The sequence below is a fragment of the Mustela erminea genome, chromosome 6, assembly GCF_009829155.1.
Source record: "Mustela erminea isolate mMusErm1 chromosome 6, mMusErm1.Pri, whole genome shotgun sequence".
NCBI lineage: Eukaryota > Metazoa > Chordata > Mammalia > Carnivora > Mustelidae > Mustela > Mustela erminea.
This window is the reverse complement of record NC_045619.1, coordinates 23,874,297-23,894,817: the sequence shown is the minus strand read 5'-3', so window position 1 is coordinate 23,894,817 and position 20,521 is coordinate 23,874,297. Positions and strand designations below refer to the sequence as shown.

General features: G+C 38.0%; 1 protein-coding gene across 3 annotated transcripts in view; it reads left to right on the top strand.

The window, feature by feature from the left end:
* CFAP54 (cilia and flagella associated protein 54) overlaps positions 1-20,521 on the top strand; it is a 325,575-nt gene that overhangs the window by 232,300 nt on the left and 72,754 nt on the right. For all 3 annotated transcript variants that reach the window (XM_032346701.1, XM_032346702.1, XM_032346700.1), the window contains 8 exons: positions 3,933-4,038; positions 6,523-6,670; positions 7,494-7,651; positions 7,819-7,995; positions 8,097-8,223; positions 13,031-13,186; positions 14,726-14,831; positions 15,985-16,078. In XM_032346701.1, the coding sequence (XP_032202592.1) occupies positions 3,933-4,038; positions 6,523-6,670; positions 7,494-7,651; positions 7,819-7,995; positions 8,097-8,223; positions 13,031-13,186; positions 14,726-14,831; positions 15,985-16,078 (1,072 nt within the window). The remainder of the gene's footprint in view (positions 1-3,932; positions 4,039-6,522; positions 6,671-7,493; positions 7,652-7,818; positions 7,996-8,096; positions 8,224-13,030; positions 13,187-14,725; positions 14,832-15,984; positions 16,079-20,521) is intronic.

Below are 20,521 nucleotides of genomic sequence, written 5' to 3'. Positions count from 1 at the left end.
ATTTGAAAACCAGATAGACATATGCAAATAATGTGCAAGTATATCAGAATTGCTCCTATTTTAAATACATGAACCTGGCCCTTGGGACAAAACCTGCAAAAACTTTGATGTTATTGCCTTTTTGCAGTGGAGTTGTCATTTGGGGAAGCCTACTGTCAAGATGAATGAGTTTTTCTTATGTGAACTTTACCCCCCACGAGCTTCTGTTTGGGCACTGCTGAGAGTGTTGGACAGTCCCTTTCCCAAATGATGGTTAGCTTGACATTTTATGATACTTCTAATAAAATTATGTGTCAAGGAAATTGAAAGGCACATTCCCTAGGGTGACAGGTAGAGTGAGCTGCATGGATTTTATGAGAACAAACTGACCATTTTTGTCATGAATGTTAATAAGAAATAAATGGGATCAAAGTTATTCCAACTGTATTTCTACTTCTTTTAGGGATGCCTCTCAGAGTCCTATCTTTTTTATTTTTTAAATAAGTTCCTTTCTGTTCTCCTTTATATTTAATTTATTGTCTAAATGGGATAACATTTGAGCCTTTTAATTTTGTGTCAGAATGAAACGTCCTTCCTTGGGGATTCTAGAGTGTTTATAGTGAGTAATCCTCCTACACTTTCTGTCCCTCTGGTGGAGAGCAGAAACTAGAAATTTTCCATTGTGCACCTACGTGGCACCAGGAGGATTAGGACATACTAACATGTTTATATTTTATTCATTAAGTTTTTGGGTTAGCAAGATTCCAAACCTCATACCTCATTTCTCTTAAGTCAGAATTTAGCCTTCAGAACCAGAAGGATGGGGTGGGCACCACATCCTTCTTCCCAGGCCCTCTTGGATCCTTCCTGTGCTAGCCCCTGAAGCTGTGCAGGAAACAGGGGGCCTTCGAAACCAGTGTGTACACTTGAGTATCGGGGAAGGGTGTCAGGGGGAGGAAATTGCATTCCCATATACATACTCAATTCATGTTACATCTTTTGTTGTTTTCTTGCTGTTTATTTAGTTTTATTTAAATAAAAACTAGTAAGGTTATATAATCACAAATCATACCTTAGAAAACATTCTAGAAATAATCTAAACCATTTTAATGACTCCGTAGAATCTTGGGAATTTAAAATTCAGTAATTGCAGGAAGCTTTATATTCTAGTTAATAACATAGAAAAAAATCAGCTTGGTCCCCCCCATAAGCCCTGGCCTACTCAATACACAAAATGAGAACTGCTAGTGTGCACTGAGCATCATCTAGCTGCTAAGCATTCTTATGTTCTAAGCACATCCCATTCTTTAGGTCAACTCTATGAGGGCAGCGACTGTATCTGCCGCCCTTAGATTTGTTCCTTGCCCATAGGAGAACAAGTGTCAAAATAAATACCTCATTTAATCCTTAGAATGATTCCATTTCATGAAGTTTGCAAAGTAGAATGCCAAGCAAAAGGCAGTCAAGGGGACAGAGAGGTCCTTTGTACTGATAAAAGATGTAGTCAACAATGACTATGAAGCCACCATAAACATGGCACCAAAACAAAACCAAAATTGTTAGACCTGTGGAAAGACAGAGGTCATGCTATCAGCAGCAGTGAAGTGCACAGGCTCAGGGGCCAGTTGCCTGGGTTCTAATCCTGCCTCTTCTTTCTAGCTGTGTCACCTTAGGCAAGTCACTTAACATTTCTGTCTCCATTTCCTGATCCTGATTATCAAGTAATGATGACAATAGTATCTACCTTGTAGGTTTGTGGTGCAGGTTCAGTAAATTAATTCACACAAAGCACTTAACACAGTAACTGACAGGTTGTAAACACTCAGTAAATGCCAGTTATTGTTTTTTTTAAAGGATTGTAGAGAGAGAGGGAGAGAAAAAAAAGAAAATCTCTGTGAACAGAGTATGTGTGTTAGCACAGTGTTTTCAGCTTTTAATACAAAATGTAGACAAAATAGAAGAGGGTTTAAAAATGTAATTTAAAAGTTGTGCATATGTACACACTCTGGGAACCTACGAACACTGTACCTTCTCACAAGCATCCATGGACACGTATGAAGCTGATCATATACTTGGCCAGAAACCTTCGTAACTGACCCATAGGAAGAAGTGTACCGACCACAGTCCAGGGACATGGGAGGCCTCTGGAACATATATGGAGGGAGGTGGTAGGATCTGATTTACCTCTTGATGAGGTCGTTGTGGCCACTGTGTGGAGAAAGGACCGCAGGAACAAGAGCCAGAGCAGGAGGCTGGTCAGGAAGTTCCCATTCATGCAGCCTGACAATGATGGTGGCTTGGATGAAGGTGCTAGCACTGGAGGAAGCGAGGAGCTGCTGGCTGGTACCCATATGCTGAAGGTCAAGCTGACAGAACTTGTTGATGGATTGAACATAAAGCATGAATCACTGAGGGAGCAGTGGTGATTCTGGACTCTGCCTCTGGGATGGAAGACAAGGGAAAAGGGGCAGGTTTGGTGTAGGAGGCAAAAGCCAGAGGACCTGCTTTTAACCTATTCTGTCAGTTTCCTAGGGCTACCATAACAAAGCACCAAAAACTGGGTGGCTTCGAACAACAGAATTTTACTGTCTCATGACCCTGAAATCAGTGCTCCAAGATCACAGTGTCAGCAGGGCCAGGTTCTGTCTGAAGGCTCTAGAGAAGAAGCTTTCCTTGCTTCTTATACCTTCTGGTATTTGCCCATAATCCTTGGTATTCCTTGGCTTGTAAAGGCACCACTCCAGTCATGTGACTTTCTTTTCCCTGTGTGTCTTTATGTCACCTTTCCTCTGTGTATATCTGTCTCTCTGTTCAAATTTTCCCTTATACAAACAGTGGTCATATTGGAATAGTGTTCACCCTAATGACCTCATTTGAACTTGATTATTTCAGATTACCACCATTTTGGGGTACTGAGGGTTAGGGCATCAACATACCTTTTTTTTTTTTTTAAGGTTTTATTTCATTGTTTATTTGGGAGAGAAAAAGAGAAAGAAAGAATGCATCTGAATGGGGGGAGGGGCACAGGTAGAGGGAGAGAGGGAATCTCAGGCAGACTTCCCACTGAGCACAGAGCCCAGCATCGGGCTCACTCTTTAGTCCCTGGGTTCCTGACCTGAGTCAAAATCAAGAGTCAGACACTTAACCAACTGACCTACCCAGGCACCCCTTTTCTTTCTTCCTTTTTTTAAATTTTTTAAAAATTTTTTGAGAGGACAGAGTTCAACCTATAACACCTGTTAAATATAATTGTCTATTAACTATCCAAGTGGGGACTTAGGTAGATAGGTATATTGTCCATTTGGCTTTTGCCCGTTCTTTCCATGTTATAAAATATTGCTACAGAGCATCTTCAGGTATACGGATTGTTCCGTTTTTGGTTTCATTTTGAAATAGATTTTTTTTTTTAAGATTTTATTTATTTACTTGACAGAGAGAGATTACAAGTAGGCAGAGAGAGAGAGAGAGGAGGAAGCAGGCTCCCTGCTGAGCAGAGAGCCCGATGCGGGACTCGATCCCAGGACCCTGAGATCATGACCTGAGCCAAAGGCAGCGGCCTAACCCACTGAGCCACCCAGGCGCCCTTGGAATAGATTTTTTAAAAGAACTCTCAGAATATATATTATTAAGATATTTCGAAGAAGTGTGACATCAATAATAAATTGGTTTAAAGTACAGACGAACTTTTATGTATGGAACAACAGGAAGTCAGAAGAATTCTCATCTCCAAGATTCTGTTTTCTTTGTTTAGTACATTTGCCTTTGGTACTTCTAGATGCTGATTAAGCAATAATTTAGTGTAAGAGTTTCCAAGTGTATAGCTTTAAATAACAAAGTTCTATAACCTTGAAAGGTGGAGAACCACACTGTGATACATATGAAATGTATATGTGTTCATTTTATTAGTGAGATTGTCAGTACTAATAAGATTTAAAATATATTCTCTACTTTAGTGCTGCAATAGTATTTTCTACGCTTAGACTTCTCCAGGATTCAAAACTTTTTAAAAAGAAGGGAGTACAAGATGACACAGAGAATTCCATCTCTCCAAGAGCTTCTGTATGTATGAATTTAATGTTTCTGTTTACAGTACTTACTATATAATAATTGTTGACATGATTATTTGGATGAAATAAAGGGGTAAAGTAGAAAAAACAATGAGTTCAGAGTGAAAAGGTAAGTGTTGAGGCTCCATTTATGCTCTTCATTTAGTGGTGTGCTTGGGCAAGTCCCTTAAACTTTAAAAGTTTTTTTAATTAAAAATTTAATTTTTCGGGGCACCTGGGTGGCTCAGTGGGTTAAGCCTCTGCCTTTGGCTCAGGTCATGATCCCAGGGTCCTGGGATCGAGCCCCACATTGGGCTCCGTGCTTGGCAGGGAGCCTGCTTACCCCCGCCCCCTGCCTGCTGCTCTGCCTACTTGTGATCTCTGCCTGTCAAATAAATAAATGAAATCTTTAAAAACATTTAATTTTTCATTTAAATCTCATTTGTGAACTGATGGAATTTGGATATAATAATCACTAAGGTCTTCCAGTATTCTAGATCACTCCAGTATTCTAGATCTGATTTGTTTAGCAAATAAAGTTGTTTCACTTTATTTGGCTTTTCATTTCACTTTTGAATTTATTACTTTGGCATCACCAGCATGACACCTACATTATTTCCTACCTTAGATTTCTCTAGGTAGATTCTTCCACATTTAAGCCCTGAAGTCTGTTTGACGACTGGTGTCACAATTTCTTTGACATTTTATTGGACTTTGACAAGATCAAGTAATTTAATAATAATAAAGGATTGTTTAGGATTAAAACATAAAGATTCATCACATAGAATCCTTGCTCATTATTTTAAGCTTTACTAATAAAATTGCTAATATCTAGTGTCATTACAAATAAGCAAAACTAATTATCCTAAATAGAAACTCATTTCTTACTATATTAAAAGCAATAAAAATGCTAAAAAGCAAGCTAATTCAAAAATTGACTTAGAGGAATGGTTGCTAGTTGGAGGCTATTTTGCCTCCCAGGGGTTATTTGGCAACATCTGGAGACATTTCAGTTGTTCCAAGTAGAGAGAATGCTCCTGGCATCTAGTGTGTGGAGGTCAGGGATGTTACTAAACATACAATGCCCAGGACAGTCCTCCACAGATACCCATAGCACTGAGGCTGGAAATCCTGGTTCAGATTAAGTGTCTGCAGTAGTCACAGGAACTTTAGGCACCGAGAGATTAAGGTATGTGCATAGGCCTTTTGTCCTGAATTGCTAATCTAAATCCTTGACTCCTGGAGTACTTGTGTCCATTCCTAGTCACTCTAGTCCATCCTTGAGGCCTCTGTTCGCTTCTTACTCTGTTCCCAGTGCTGGCTTACCCTTCTCTTCTGTGCTTCCTACCTGTCTCCCCACATTCCAGCCTCCAAGTCCTGATGGCTGCTCCTTGATTATTACGTGTTGCCAATTGGTTGGAGCTCTCAGAGGTGCAGAGCGGGAACTTCCTAGAACAAATGGGCATTGTTCTAGATGATTTTAAAGTTTCCAAATGTCTAGTATATGTGCTGCCGAAGCGAGCACAGTTTCCAAATGTCTAAAATTGATCCCCTGCCCCCACTTGGGAAAACCTCCCTTTGTCATTCCCTCTCAGACACTTTGGACATTGGTCACCCCTTTGTAAAGTACAGTAATGAAGATGGGAAATCATTTATAATACATGTTTGGAACATGAGCAACATACAGCAATGAATTAAGATGGGGGGGCTCTAAGTTCAGAAGGACACAAGTTTGAATCCCACTTCTGCCAAAACATAATGGAGTTAAAGCAAATATTTAATTTCCTAGGTCTCCATTCTCACATCTGTAAAACAAGTAAAAATAACTCCTCTTTGGCTTTTTGGGAGAATCAAATAAGATAATGTGTATAAAGTATTTGGCATAGTGCCTGGAACATAATATGTATTCCATAAATATTAGCCACTGTTATTTATTATTTTTCAGCCATTAAGATAATGTTTATAAAATTTTTGAAGACATAGGCACCATGGGTAATCTAATTTGCAATGAAAAATTCAGAGCACAAAACTATTTTCTATAATGGGTATAGGAAGAAAAAGAAAAGTTGAAAATCGGTATGCTAAATATTAATAGAGGATGGTGGGATTGTGAATGATTTTTTTATTTTGTGTGTGTACTTCTTACATTATAGAATGTGCAAGACAGATTTCCAAAATTAAAAATTTAATAGTATTAAATGATATCAGATGCTGGGGCGCCTGGGTGGCTCAGTGGGTTAGAGCCTCTGCCTTCGGCTCAGGTCATGATCCCAGGGTCCTGGGATCGAGCCCCGCATCGGGCTCTCTGCTCAGCAGGGAGCCTGCTTCCTCCTCTCTCTCTGCCTGCCTCTCTCCCTACTTGTGATCTCTGTCAAATAAATAAATAAAATCTTAAAAAAAAATGATACCAGATGCTTCTCTTAACTCACATTTAGCATTAGGCTAGACCTTTAACATTATTCAATGGCAAGATAACCATCATTTTCATGTTGTTTAGGCTACTGAAAATAAAGATGCGAATGAATTTTTAGATCCCGTTTCCCTAAATTCTCGAGAATATTTCAACATTCATCTCTGGTTGAGGTGCCGCTTAGCACTGGTGACTGCTTTTGTTGCACAGATTCATGGCATTGGAATCGTGACAGGTACAGATATCTTATTTTCTCAATCCAAGTTTTCATAAAAATTAATTTTACTCAGGTAATGGAGGTTTTATTGAGATCCATTTTATTACTAACATTTTCTAACTTTTATAGCTTGATCTGTTTCCAGAATAAAAAATTCATGTCATTAACCAAGAATAATCATGTCTGTAGTCCCTTGAATCACTGATGTGTGGCATATATGTTTCTGATGTATGGAGAGCAGGCGAGGTGATTTCAAAATGCTAACATTCAGTTCTTCGTATCATTGAGGGAGGCAGCATAGCTTAGGGGTCCTGAGCACAGACTTTGGCTCCAGGTACTTGATCTGGGTTAATGTTTGGTCCATTACTTTCTCCCTGTGTGATCTTGGCCAAGTCCCTTAATCCCCCTATGCCTCAGTTTCCTCCTTGGCAAAAATGGAAAAAATTTCACCTACTTCTTAGGGTTATTGGCAGTCTTAATTGGGTTAAATTTATAAAGTTTTAGATGATAGCCTGGCACATACACATGTTAGTTCTTACAGCGATTAATAATTCTCTACTTGGAAATCTACCTATCCACTCATCTCTGTTCATCTTCCACATTAATTTTTTTTTCATGTAGCATCATTACTTTTGCAGCACTGGGTTACCCTAAAGTACTTTCTCCCAAATTGCAACACATTTATTTTTCATGTTTTGTGTAGAGTCTGTTTTCCAACTTTATATCTTCCCATTCTTCTGTATTATTCAATATTCCTGTGATGGATGGATATTGGGGGTGTTATGCATATCTAAATTTGCTTTCCTAGGGTATTTTAGATAACTGCATTTATTTACTTTAGAAAACGATATGATAGATTACGTCAGCCTCATCAGTGAAGTGTGTGAGGAGGCAAAAAGTGCAGGCGACAGGGAGCTACAGGCTGAGATCTTGATGCAAGCTGTAATCATTGGCCTACAAGAAAAGCATCTAAAGACAGACATCATAACCAAGCTTCAGGTAGGAAAGAAACCTCTTTCACATTGATATTTACCTAATGATTCTGATGAGAGCAAAAGGAGAGAATTTTAAATTCCCTTAGATGCTGAATGCATAACAGTTTGGCCAGCTCTTGTTTCAGTGAATTGGAAATGGGACTATCAAAAGGAATAATTTTATTTTAATAGGCAATAATACATTTGCTAGAAGAAAGTGAATTTATTTCTCCTCGATCTCATTTAACCCTGGTGAGAAGCATGCTTTTATTGGATGACTTAACAAAAGCTGAGAAATTCAAGGAAACTTCTTTAAAAACAGAAAAATTACATTTGTTGATTCGGTCTCACAACATTCTTATTGAACAGGTGAGCATGCTTTTGTGTCCTCAAGACCTAGAAACTTATTTCTGTGTCTTCTTATTCTAAACCACATTAGCTAGTTACTAACTACAGTGTTCCTTTTACAGATGCTGACTTTTGGAGAAACAATTGAATTTCCTTTATCAAACACTGACTATGCAAGTCCATTACAGCCTTTGAAAAATATCTATCTTCCTCATGTCATGTTATTAGCCAAAACCAAAATGAGAATTGGTAAGAACATTTAAACACATATTACACCCAAGTCACTGATAAAAAGTTTTTATTTTCAGGTAGGTTGTCAGAAGAGTGCCTTCAAATGGGATAATATTTATGAATACCAGGCTTCATTTATTTAAACAAATAGTTTTTGATTATTTACCATGTGCCAGACTCTGTGTGGGGTCCTAGGAAGTTACTGGAGATTAAAAGGATATAGTCCCGGATCTTAGTGTGGGAGACAGAAATAAGCAAGTAAACAAACCATATGGAGAAGGGCATATTATATTATAAATATTGTATGAACACTTTTAACATTTATGAAATATTTCTAGAATTTTATAAACATTTATAAAATGTTTATAAACATTTATAAAATTTAATAAGATAAATATTGTATAAGATAAAATGTTTATTTGATAACTACCAGACAGAAAATCAGTGAGGATATAGAAAGCTTACGTATAGTAATGAATTATATATAGGTATGTAATTATAAATTGTCAGTTTTATGAAAGATGTGGATGAATTCTGCTGATAAAGAATAATGAAGGGAGGGGAGCCTATTTAGATAGAGTCACTGGGGAAGAGCTCTCTGGGGAAGTGATATTTAACCCTAAACCTTAAATTGCAAGTGACTAGTTCTGTACGGTGGAGGCAGAGAGAGCCTTGAGTGGTAGGTTCTGAGATTCGGATGAGCGTGACCTATTCTAGAACTGTGGGAGACCAATACAGCCTGATCAGAGTGGACTACGGACCACCTCATGGGAGGAGGTGAGCTGGGATGGTTTATGTTTCAGATTACCCTGGCTGCTGGCTGAAGACTAGATTGTAGGGTAGCCTGGAGCCAACTGCAAGTGGACCTTATGGGAATTGTTGGAGCAGGAAACCAGAGGCATACAGCTCTTGGGAACCAAGGTGGAGCCAACTGGTGCTGTCCTTCTCAGGAGCTGACAGATTGTTTCAGTCTTTCTCTAGGACACAGTCTCTGGTCTTTGACTCAAGGCTTGCCTCCCTTTACCTCCCCAGCTTTTGCCCAGCTCAAGAGGGCAGAAAATCTCTGTGTTCTAACCCTATATTAATCATGCCTTTTTCATTTCTGTATTTCTGATGCTTTGACATCTAGGGCTATGCTGATCAGGGAGGGACTTCCCAAGGCTAGCAGGTTGCTAGAAATTAGCAAAACGCTATCTTCTAAGCATGTCTTTTACATGCAAACTGTTCCAGAACCCATCCTCTGAACCTTTATTGGACTCCCTTATTGTCCGTTGCTGGGCTCTGACATGCTGAGCCACTATTTTTCTGCCCTAATCACCCTGGGGACAGGTATCAGACTCCTAGCAGAGCACACTGAAATTATTCAAACTCATTAATCCTAAACCTGTTTGGCAGGCTTACCCGAACCGAATCATCTCCTCCTACAAAATTCAGAATAAAGGTTCTGATCCACATTTTCCCCTTGCTCCCTCCACCTCCTGACTGACTTTTATGCTTTTCTATGTGGTGTAGTGTGCCCCATCCTCTGGGAAGTGTAACAGTCGTTTCAGTGGTGGTTGTCACTGGGCCTGTTCACCTCATCACATCCGAACATTAAAAAAACCTGCATTTTAAAACATTGCCCTTCACCTCCTGGGACCCATTTGCCTCCTGTACCAGGGGCTGCTCAGTTCAGGAGAGGCTGATGATTGGACCAGAACAGAAAAGAGAGGGCAACAGAGGTGTGGTCAAACCATTGTCTGTCCAGAATCTTCTCCCTAATGTCCTTTCTGCTGCACATTCCCCTCATTATTATTGATCATTATTATTATAAGATTTTTCATCATCATCATCAGATAAGAATTTTGCTATTTTGGGTAAATCGCATCGCCTCTATATTGTTGAAATTCGAGAGGCCTAGCTGACCTCTAGAATTCCTTCCAGCAATCTGATCGCTGGAGAGCTATTTTTGTGCAATTCTAGTCCACGATTTGTTATATTATCAGTATATTCAATTGCCACAAGAGCTTAAAATACAGATTGTGTTAAATTGTACAGATTGTGTTAAATCAAATGTATTCTCTGCTTTCATGACTCCCTAATCTTGAAGAAGTGTCACCACTCAGTGACAATAGTGCCACCGTTTTTTAGACTCACTTGAGGCAGAACAGCTTGCTTTCTGTTATATTATATTAAATACAGACTTAAAAAACAAAACCAAAAGCAGATTTTCTGTCAAAACAACATCAGTTTCACAACTTCTTTTTCACAGAGTTGATGTTTATTGGAAACAGGAGCACTTCAATATTATGAAGCATAAAATCATCTGATTTGATGCTTTCTCGACAGTTTTCCTTTATAGTGAGGCTATACATTGCATCACAAGAATATAGCCATGTAAATAACTGTTTTTTTCTTTATGAAAGCCTCTGACAGAAAAAGTCATTTTGAAATTGTTTTTATAAAACCCAAAATAAACATCATGGTTATTTGAGATCATTTTCCCCCTTAATGACAAAACCTTGAGCTTTCCCATAATGAAAACATGGATTACTGATTGTATAATAGGTGTGAGAAAAGCTGCAAGAATGATGCTTGGGAGTGGGGATATAAGAGGGAGCCATCTCTGCCCTCAGAGAGCCTGTTATCAAGCTAAGGAAACAGAGAAAGAAAACTGTTGGTAATTTCTGTAACAGGTCTCTTCCTAATTTTCATAAAAATCTAGAAGACAAATCTAGAAGTATTTTTAGTGTATATTAATACTTTATTATATATATAGTATATTTTTCCATATATCATACCTATAAATATATACCTGCTTAAATTACATGAAGATACTTGATATTATTGTCTTATATTAATAAAAAGCTGTAGTCTAATTTGAAACCAGAAGTGAGTCAGATAAAAATGGGAGCTGTGTTGAAATATGAAGTTGTATTGGACGGACGATGTTAGCATATCCTTGCCTGGGATCTACTCACAATTGGTCACTGTTGGGATGAAGAACATGGACTCTGGAGAAAGATTTCTGGTCCATTTTCCTTGAGCAGTTCACTTTAACTCTTCTGGGCTTCAGTTTCCTCTCTCATAAAATGTGGTTCTCAAAAAAAAGCCAGTACCAATCTCACTGGCTTATTGTGGGATGAATGAGTGTGTACCCTGTTCGAAGGGCACCTATTTCGTGTTAACAGCATTGTAGGTACTAGCGATTCTCCCTGCTCCAGGGCTGACCTCCTTGCTCTCCTGGGAGCACCCTGGAAGCAAGGCTCAGTTTCTTCATCTCCATCTTCTCCGCAGCATGCCACTAAACTGCCTTGTCCAGAGTCAGGGCTCTGTAACATCTCCCTGGATAAGAGCGAGAGAAAGAGGGAGAGGTACATTTTTCACACCATCTTTCCTTTCATTCCTCAACTAAAAATTTATCAAAAGTTCTTGGTTTCTTGAAAACTCTTTGCAGGGCATAGCATTTTGGAATTGAAACATTTCAGAACCCAAAGAGACCTTACATATTTTTTAGTTCTATTGCCTCATTTTTCAGAGGAAGACACTCAAGACCCAGAGGCATGTTGGGATTTGTTCAAGGCCTCAAATGACATGGTAGTGCTGGTGACCAGCTCAGACCCAGCACTTCAGCTGGGACCCAGTAGCTATATCAGTCTGCAATCCTGCACTACCTTCCTGTTTATATTTCTTCACTGTGTTGTTCAACTTTCCTCTCGATGAGTATTTCCCCCACTGCCTTCTACTCTTTATCCCAACATTTTCCTTTTTTAAAATTACCGAAAGACAAGGTGATCATCAGCGGCCAGCCCCAATGGCCGAATTCTCTAAGCCTTTCTGGGGTCTGGGCGAAGGCCCCTGTAACCTGCCACCACATCGTCCTGTGCTTTCCCTGCCACACAGTTGAGCACACAGTATTTTAACTGCTGCTCAGGCCATTCTCATTCTCCATTGAACACTGAGCTCCACAGTCTAACTCTTGTCATTGTTTAGAGTGTGTGTCCTGGAGCCAGACTTGCCTCAGTTCTGATCACAGCCCAGCTACTTAGTAGTCACATGAATTTGGACAAATTACTTAAACCTCACTGTACCACTGCTTTCTCCTCTGTAAAGTCAGTGTACTAATGAAATCCAGCCAGAGTTGGGAGGATTGCATGAGAAAATGTTTAAGTCCTTGGAGGGGTATCTGGATTGTAGGAAGCACTTAAGAAACCTGAGCTCTTATTTTTCTCTTTTCTCGTTTTTTCCCAATGCCTCCATATTATCCAGCACTCAGAAAATATATGCTAAATAGCTATCTGTCTGTCTGTCTGTGAGGGTACACAGATTAAATCTAATGCCTCTTCAACAATACAACAGTCCTTCATTATGTTAAGTGATGATGGCACCACACAAGAAGCCCTTATCCAGAAGCCTTCTGCCATCTAGTTGCAGTGACAAAATATGCATAGCGAGCAACCACTAATAGAGCTGAAAAGAAACAAAATTACTGCCTATTAATATATGCAAATTTTTATTGGGAACAATATAAAACTTCCAGATGTTTCCCTGCTAACAACCTCATCTTAGGAACACAGTTGTTTTGTAGAACATAATGAAATTTTAAGAACTGAAAGAGACTTGAGAAATTATCCTTCATTTTAAAAATGAGAAAACGTCAAAATTTATCAAAGATAAAGTTACATAGGGCTACTGTTGTAGTGCATTGAAATATTTGGGTGCTGAATTTTAAGAAAATATTTCTTAGATGCTAAAAAGCAAAGACTAGCAGAGTTCTTAATCGAACTGATGGTGAGAAAAGTCTGAGTAACTTGGAGGCTTATTATGAACAACCTATTCCTTATAGGACATACAGTGGCCAAACAAGTATATTATACCAGTAAAAAGAAGGATCCCTCAAAGTGGTTCCCTGCCCTTCATCTTTTTGAAATAGCACTGAAGCTCTGTCAGGTATCAGCAACAGAAGAACATGAGGTGGAAGCTGAAATTCTTTTTCAGAAAGGTAAGATGTACTTGGGGTCAGAACTATGATAATGTTAATGGAGGGGTGCCTCGGTGACTCAGTGGGTTGAAGCCGCTGCCTTTGGCTTGGGTTATGATCCCAGAGTCCTGGGATTGAGCCCTGTATTGGGCTCTTTGCTCCGTGGAGAGCCTGCTTCCTCCTCTCTCTCTGCCTGCCTCTCTGCCTACTTGTGATCTCTCTCTGTCAAATAAATAAATAAAATCTTTTAAAAAAAAGTTTATGGAATTTTTTTCCTATTAGTGATAGATTTCTTGAAAACCTGGTCAGTGACTATAAAAAAATACAGGTTTTACACAGGGCTTAGTGATGCAAAGACATTGATACCCCTGCCAGACTCAGTTTGGGATAAAGAGAACACTGCTTATTTTAAGTTTATATCAAGAAAGGGAAAAAAGTACTGCTTCTTAGTTTCTTTTATAATTATAATTGACCCTCAGGCACAATTTCATGTTTGACTCAAAAATGTCCTCGTCAGCCATTTAGCTACAAATAATGTTTCTTAAATAATGCGGGAAGACATCTTTTATGCATAATTTCATTCCTTAGGTAGGCATTTTAGTTAATTTCTATAAAAGATACATACCCATTTAAATTAAATAGCTATATTTATAAGTTACATACAATACATGTTTGTATAATATGGTCATATAATTTTACTGTGGCTGTTTTAGCCATAAGAAGAGTGATGATGATGATTGCTATCATTTGTTGATCATCAATTAGATGAAAGGCACTGTAGTTGTCAGTGTTTAACATCTCATATTGCTAATTCTTACAATAGCTCTACAAGATAGGCATGGCTAATCCTAGTTGACAGCTGAGGAAAAAGGTACAGTCTGGCTGCGTAACTTTCTCTAGGTCAGCAGCTTCTAAGTGATAGTAGCCAGATGTGAACTTAACAGCGGGAGGCTCTGTGCCCTATGTGCAGCCCTTCACATGCTGCATGAAAATTGTGAATCCTTTTCATATTGATAAAAGATTTCCCTTTCTTGCCCTTCTGGCTACAGAAGTGCCATTCCAGTGAAGGCTGTAGCTCACCATTAGGTCTGAGAGCTGTGTGAGCCCTAAAGCATTTGCATCATTTGCGATTGTTTTCAAGTGTTTGTTGACTTTTGGGGCTTTATTTTAACAGAGTTGTTTTCTGTGATATCTGCAATACTAGACAGAGGAAAGAGGACATGGATGTAGACAAATGGAATGAGCCCTATAGAGGAAAGGAAAGTACAAAGGAAGGAAGTAGAAAAATAAGATGGTAAGAACATTCGTGTCTGGAAAGCCAAAGGAGGCTTTGACTCAGTGTTTCTCACTAAAGGCAGAGTGAGGCTGGAGGCTCCTGGGGAAGGAAGCAAAGGATCTTTCACTATTAGCTGACCTTACCGCGAAAACAACAGACAGATGGCCTAAAAGGACAGCACGTCCCATTTTCTGAAGTTCCAGCATGAAATATTTATTCTGAAGTTCTAAATGATAGAAAAAGGAAAAACCATTTATATATATGTATATATTTTATTCTTTCAGGCAAAATAGAACGTCAAATATTGATGGAAGAGAAATCTCCAAGCTCACAACTTGGGAGTTTATTTGAAGCTATACAGCTAAGCTTGAGAAATGATCAAAACTCAGGGTAAAAAGAAAATCTTTCCATTATTATAACTATATGTGTTTTGATTTAAGTCCTATGTTTTCGTAGTACATTGAACATTCAAGGCTGGCATGCCTGGGAGACCCCCTTCCCACCACAGGGCTCATTTCTTTGTCCAGCAGGTTTACTGACTTCCTTTTCAAGATCATTGACCTTGGCTCTGACCAAGGCTTGTTTTTACAGTGATGGTTGATGATGGCAGTTATCACGGTGGCATACTAGACTGTGAATTTACTTCTAGTCTTTACTCACACTGATCTCCTGTCTATCCCAGGATTCTAGCAGCCTCCCATGGATGTGAAATTGTATCGAGAAAGGATTTGTGTGGATGTTCACTCTGTCAGCAGGACCAGGGCTGGCCAACTTAATTCTATATAAAAATCATCTTAAGAATGGGTATATGGGTGCCTGGGTGGCTCAGTGGGATAAAGCCTCTGCCTTCAGCCCAGGTCGTGAACTCAGGGTCCTGGGATCAAGCCCCTCATTGGCTCTCTGCTCAACGGGGAGCCTGTTTCCCTTCCTCTCTCTCTACCTGCCTCTCTGCCTACTTGTGATCTCTGTCAAATAAATAAAAAAAAAAAAAAGAAAGAAAGAAAAAAAGTGAGACTATGAGATTGTTACATGATACTTAAAAAAAAAAAAAAGAATGGGTATATGCCAGTATTATTACAACTACGCTGATTTAAATGGCCCCAACTGACAGGTTGGATAGTGAATACACAGACCTAATCCATACCAAATCACTGCTTTCTGCATGACTCTGTGTGTCTCTTTCCACTTTAGTGTAGGAGGATAGAAAAAGAGGTCTGGTTTGCAAGGCAGGTTCCTTAAGACCTGATTTTCACTTTAGTGCTTTGTGTGCTGGACTATTCTAGAATGGTCTTGATGCTGGTCTTCAGAGAGTGTTGCCAGCACAGGACAAGGTTGAATGTCTCTTTAATAGCTTTCAATTTCAGTAGGGAGGATGGTATTGGTGTCTATGCCAATAGCGCTATGAAAAGAAGGTATGAGTCTGGGGGACAGGTACTAGTTTTGTCTATTTTTACCTTTCATTAGCTCAGAAATTGTAGAAAATGATGCAAAATGATTATGAATGGTGAAGCTATTTAATAAGTACAATGTTATATCATTTTAGGTTGATAAGAGATTCCTACTTAGAAATGGCCCTATTATTTTTACATATGAGGAAGCCAAAAGCCAAACTTTCAACATCACCATTAACACTTACGGTAATAAACTAATAAACTATTTTATTGTAAATCTTAAGTTAATTGCCTTTGAACCTGCTATTTTGGTAACTCTGTGCTAGAACTAATGAGACTGATTTTCCTGTATGACTTGGAGAAATTAATTCGCTGCTTTATAGTCACACTCATGTTTAAATACTTCTTTGGATACTTTATATAAGGCTCTGGAAATAGAGTCCATGTGGACATTTTTACCTGTTAAAATGTTATACATGAAATATAGGTATGTGTAAATACTCTAAGTTATTCATATTAATCAGGAAATTATAAGAAGTGATATATTGGTTAAGCAGATGGACAAAGAAGATTTTCATCAAGGATATGATGTACAAACAGATAACGTTTTGAAAGACTCATTTATTCATCACACCTACTGAATATCTACTGTGACCCAGACAATATTCTGGAAGGTTATAAAGCAGTGATTAAGACAAACTTAGTCCTTGTTCTCATGGGGCTTACCTTTTAGTAGAGGGAAACAGACAATAAACCAGTAAAGGAAGAAGCAAGAGGAAGAAAGGTGGGAAGGAGGGAGGAAGGGAGGGGAGAGAAGGAAGGGGGGCTGATTTAGGTGGTGAAATTGGGGATTAGGAAAGAACATGGGTCGGTGGGACTGTGAATGACTCTGTTGGGAAACATAAGGTTCAAGGTGGGATTTGTTGGATGAGGAGAGTTGCAGAGGCATGTCATTGGCATCATTCATCTATTTAGAGCAGTCCTTCCAAACTGAGGGGCAGAAGCACCTCTGGGGATCCTGTGAAAATACAGAATCCAATTTGGTACATTGAGGTTGAGGTCTTGAGGTTTGATATTTCTAGGGAACTCCAGGTTAATACTGCTCTGCTGGTCTGGGAGCCACACTTGAATTCTAGGGACCTAGACTGAGGGAGATCCTGTGGGCATGATGTGGGTGCATTGGAGATAGATGAGCCCAGTAAATCGTAGTTTTTACTTTTTAAATTTCAGTAGCCTTTTTATATTTCATCATAATTAAGTAATCCTTTGACCCAGCAAGAGATTTTTTCAGAAAGTTTTGGTGTCAAATCTCTAATTTTTGAGACAGCATAGATGTGATTTAAACCTTTAGGCCAACAGGCTTTTAGTTAGTTGAATTATTCACATGGTAGCCACTTAGGTAGATATAGCAGCTCTTATTTTATTTTATTTTTTTTATCAAAATGATTACACAGAAGTTACTTTTTATGGTGTGATAAACATGTTTATTTCTAGTAAGAGAAAATGAAAACCTTTGTTTCTATGGCAAGTAGCAATGCAAATTGATAGGACACTAGGATAATAATATATCAACTTTTTGGCCTTTACTAGAGAAGTATTCATACTTAAGAACTTGAATAAGGTAGAATTTGAATGAAAAAATAATTCCATATAATATCACATTATTTTTGTATGATGTAATATAAATATTTTAGCAAGTCATACAATTAATAGAAACACGGAAAACAGCCAAAGACAAATAAGAATTATGCAGACACATTCAACCATTGAAATTATCACATTAGAAGTTTGCTTTATAAATACTTAAAAAAAACACTATTGCTTCACTTTTAAGGAGAGTTTACAGAGCAAAGTGACCACAGCTCTGGTTTGGATTTGAATCCTAGCTTCATGACATACCAGCAGGGTTATTGGGGCCTTTCTAAGCCTAGTTTCCTCATCTGTGAGGTGGAGATGAGGATATTGACCTCTTAGAGTAGGAGAATTAAACAAGATAATGGGCATGGCACAAAATAAGTACTCAAAAAAGAAGTGTACTGTTTTCTATCAATGTGTGACTTTGGCTAAACATTCACATTTTATCTTTCTAGAGTCTTTTGTACATAGTAGGTGTTCAATAATTATTTTTTTTAGTTAAATGGAATTGACTATTTCATGAACATGTATTCATTCATTAACCAAATACTTATTGAGTGCCTAATGTATGCCAGGCATGTTACTCTCTTTCCCTAAGAAGCACAGATGAGCAAGGGAGAGAAATAATTATATCAAAATCCAATGAGGACTATAATCAAGTTATGTCAAAGTAGAGAAGTGGAACAAAGTGGGAACTAATTCTGCTTTGGGGGAATACTGGAGAAAGCTTCACAGATGAGATAAATTCTGAGGAATGACTAGATGTTTTCCAAGTAGTTAAGCAGGGGGAAAATAGTCCAAAGAAAGAGATTAGCAAGCACACATATTAAAAATAGATTTATTGAGGTACAATTTGCATGCATGAAATTAAACTATTTTAAGAGCACAGTTCACAGATGTTTGGTAACTTACAGAGCTGTGGAGCTAGCATCACCATCCAGTTTTAGAACACTCCCGTATTCCAAGAAGATCCCTAGTGCCCATTCGCAATCATTTCCATTTCTACCCCTAGCCCCAAGCAACCACTAATTTGTTTTTTTAACCTCCATAGATTGGCCTTTTCTGGGTATTTCCTATAATTGAATTTCATATAAATGGAATCATATGTAGTCTTCTGTGCTTGCCTCCTTCACTTAGTGTTGTTCTTGAGGTTCACTTATGTTGTAACATGTAACAGAAATTTGTTCCTTTTTATTACTGAATAAAAACGTAGTCCTTTATGGGGAGATGGAGAGGAGAAGGGAGCTGAGGGAAATTGGAAGGGGAGAGGAACCATGAGAGACTATGGACTCTGAAAAACAATTAGGGTTTTGAAGGGGCAGGGGGTGGGAGGTTGGGGGAGCCAGGTGGTGGGTATTACGGAGGGCACGTATTGCATGGGAGCACTGCGTAAAGTGCATAAACAGTGAATTCTGTTACACTGAAAAGAAATAATAATAAAAAAAAGACAAATGGAAAAAAAAAGTAGTCCTTTTTTTTTCAGATATACAGTATTTTTTTTTACCCATTCAGTAGTTGATGGATGGATATATGAATTGCTTCCACTTTTTGGATATTTTGATTAATACTGCTTTGAACATTTATATGCAAGTTTTTAAGTATATGTTTTCAGTTCTCTTGGGTGTATATCTAAGAATGGGATTGCTGGATCATATGCTAACTCTATGTTTAACCTTTTGATGATCTGTCAGATTGTTTTCCAAAGTGCCTGTACTGTTTTATATTCCTTTGAGCAGTGAATAAGAGTTTCAGTTTCTCCACAGCCTGGCCATCACTTGTTATTATCTCTATCATTGATTGTAGCCATCCTAGTTGTTACAAAGTGTATCTCATTGTAGCTATGGTGTGCACTTCCCAGCTGTCCAATGATACTGAGATTTTTTCATGTGCTTACTGATCATTTCTGTATCATCTTTGGGGAAATGTTTATTCAGATCTTTTGCCCATAACCTAAACTAAAATGTTTTTTTTTTATCACAAGATTTTTAAAATGTATATTCAAGATTCAAGTCCTTTATCAGATATTTGATTTGCAAATATATCCTCCAGTTGATGGCTTGTCCTTTCATGTTGTTAAGAGTGTCTTTGGAGACAAAGTTTTAAATTTTAATGAATTCCAGTTTATCATTTTTCTTCTTTTATATATCGTGCTTTTGTTGCATGTCTAAGAATTCTTTGCCTAACCCCAGGTGTTGAAGCTTTTCTTCTGTTTTCCTTTAAAAGTTTTAAAGTTGTAGCTTTTATGTTTATGTATGATCCATTTTGAATTAACATTTGTGTAAAGTGTGCAAAGATCTAAATTCTTTTTTTGCATGTAGCATCCAGTTTTCCCAATACCAGTTGTTCAATAGACTGTCTTTTCTTCATTGAATTGCCTTGGTACACCATTGTCAAAAATCAATTGATCATAAATGTAAATGTTTATTCCTAGACTCCCAATCCTATTCCATTGATCTACAAGTCTACCTTAATAGGAATTTCCACCCTCTTGGTTATTGTAGCTTTCAGTTAGCTTTGAAATTGGAAAGTACATGTTTTCCAGCTATGTTCTTTCTTTCCAAAATCATTTTAGCTACTTTGAGTCCTTTGCATTTTCATATACATTTTAGTAGCTGCTTGTCAATTACTGCAAAAAATGAACAGAATTTTGATAGGGATTGTGTTAAATCTGTAAATCAATTTGGGGACAATAGCTATCTTAACAATATTGAATCTTCCAAATATGAGCTGTCCCTTCATTTATTTAGATATGAATGTCTCTCATTAATGCTCTTTACTTTTCAGTGTACAAATTTTGTACATTTTTGTTAAACATATTTCTATTGTGAGTGGAATATTTTCTTCATTTTCAGATCACTTACTGATGATATGTAGAAATACAATTGATTTATGAATATTGAGTTTTGTGTCCTACAGTCTTGTTATGTACATTTATTAATTCTAGAGTTGTGTGTGTGTGTGTGTCTTGGGATTTCCTAAATAGGGGATCATGTCTTCTGCAAACGAATACAATTTTACCTCCTTATTTAGGATCTAGATTCATTTTCCTCTTTT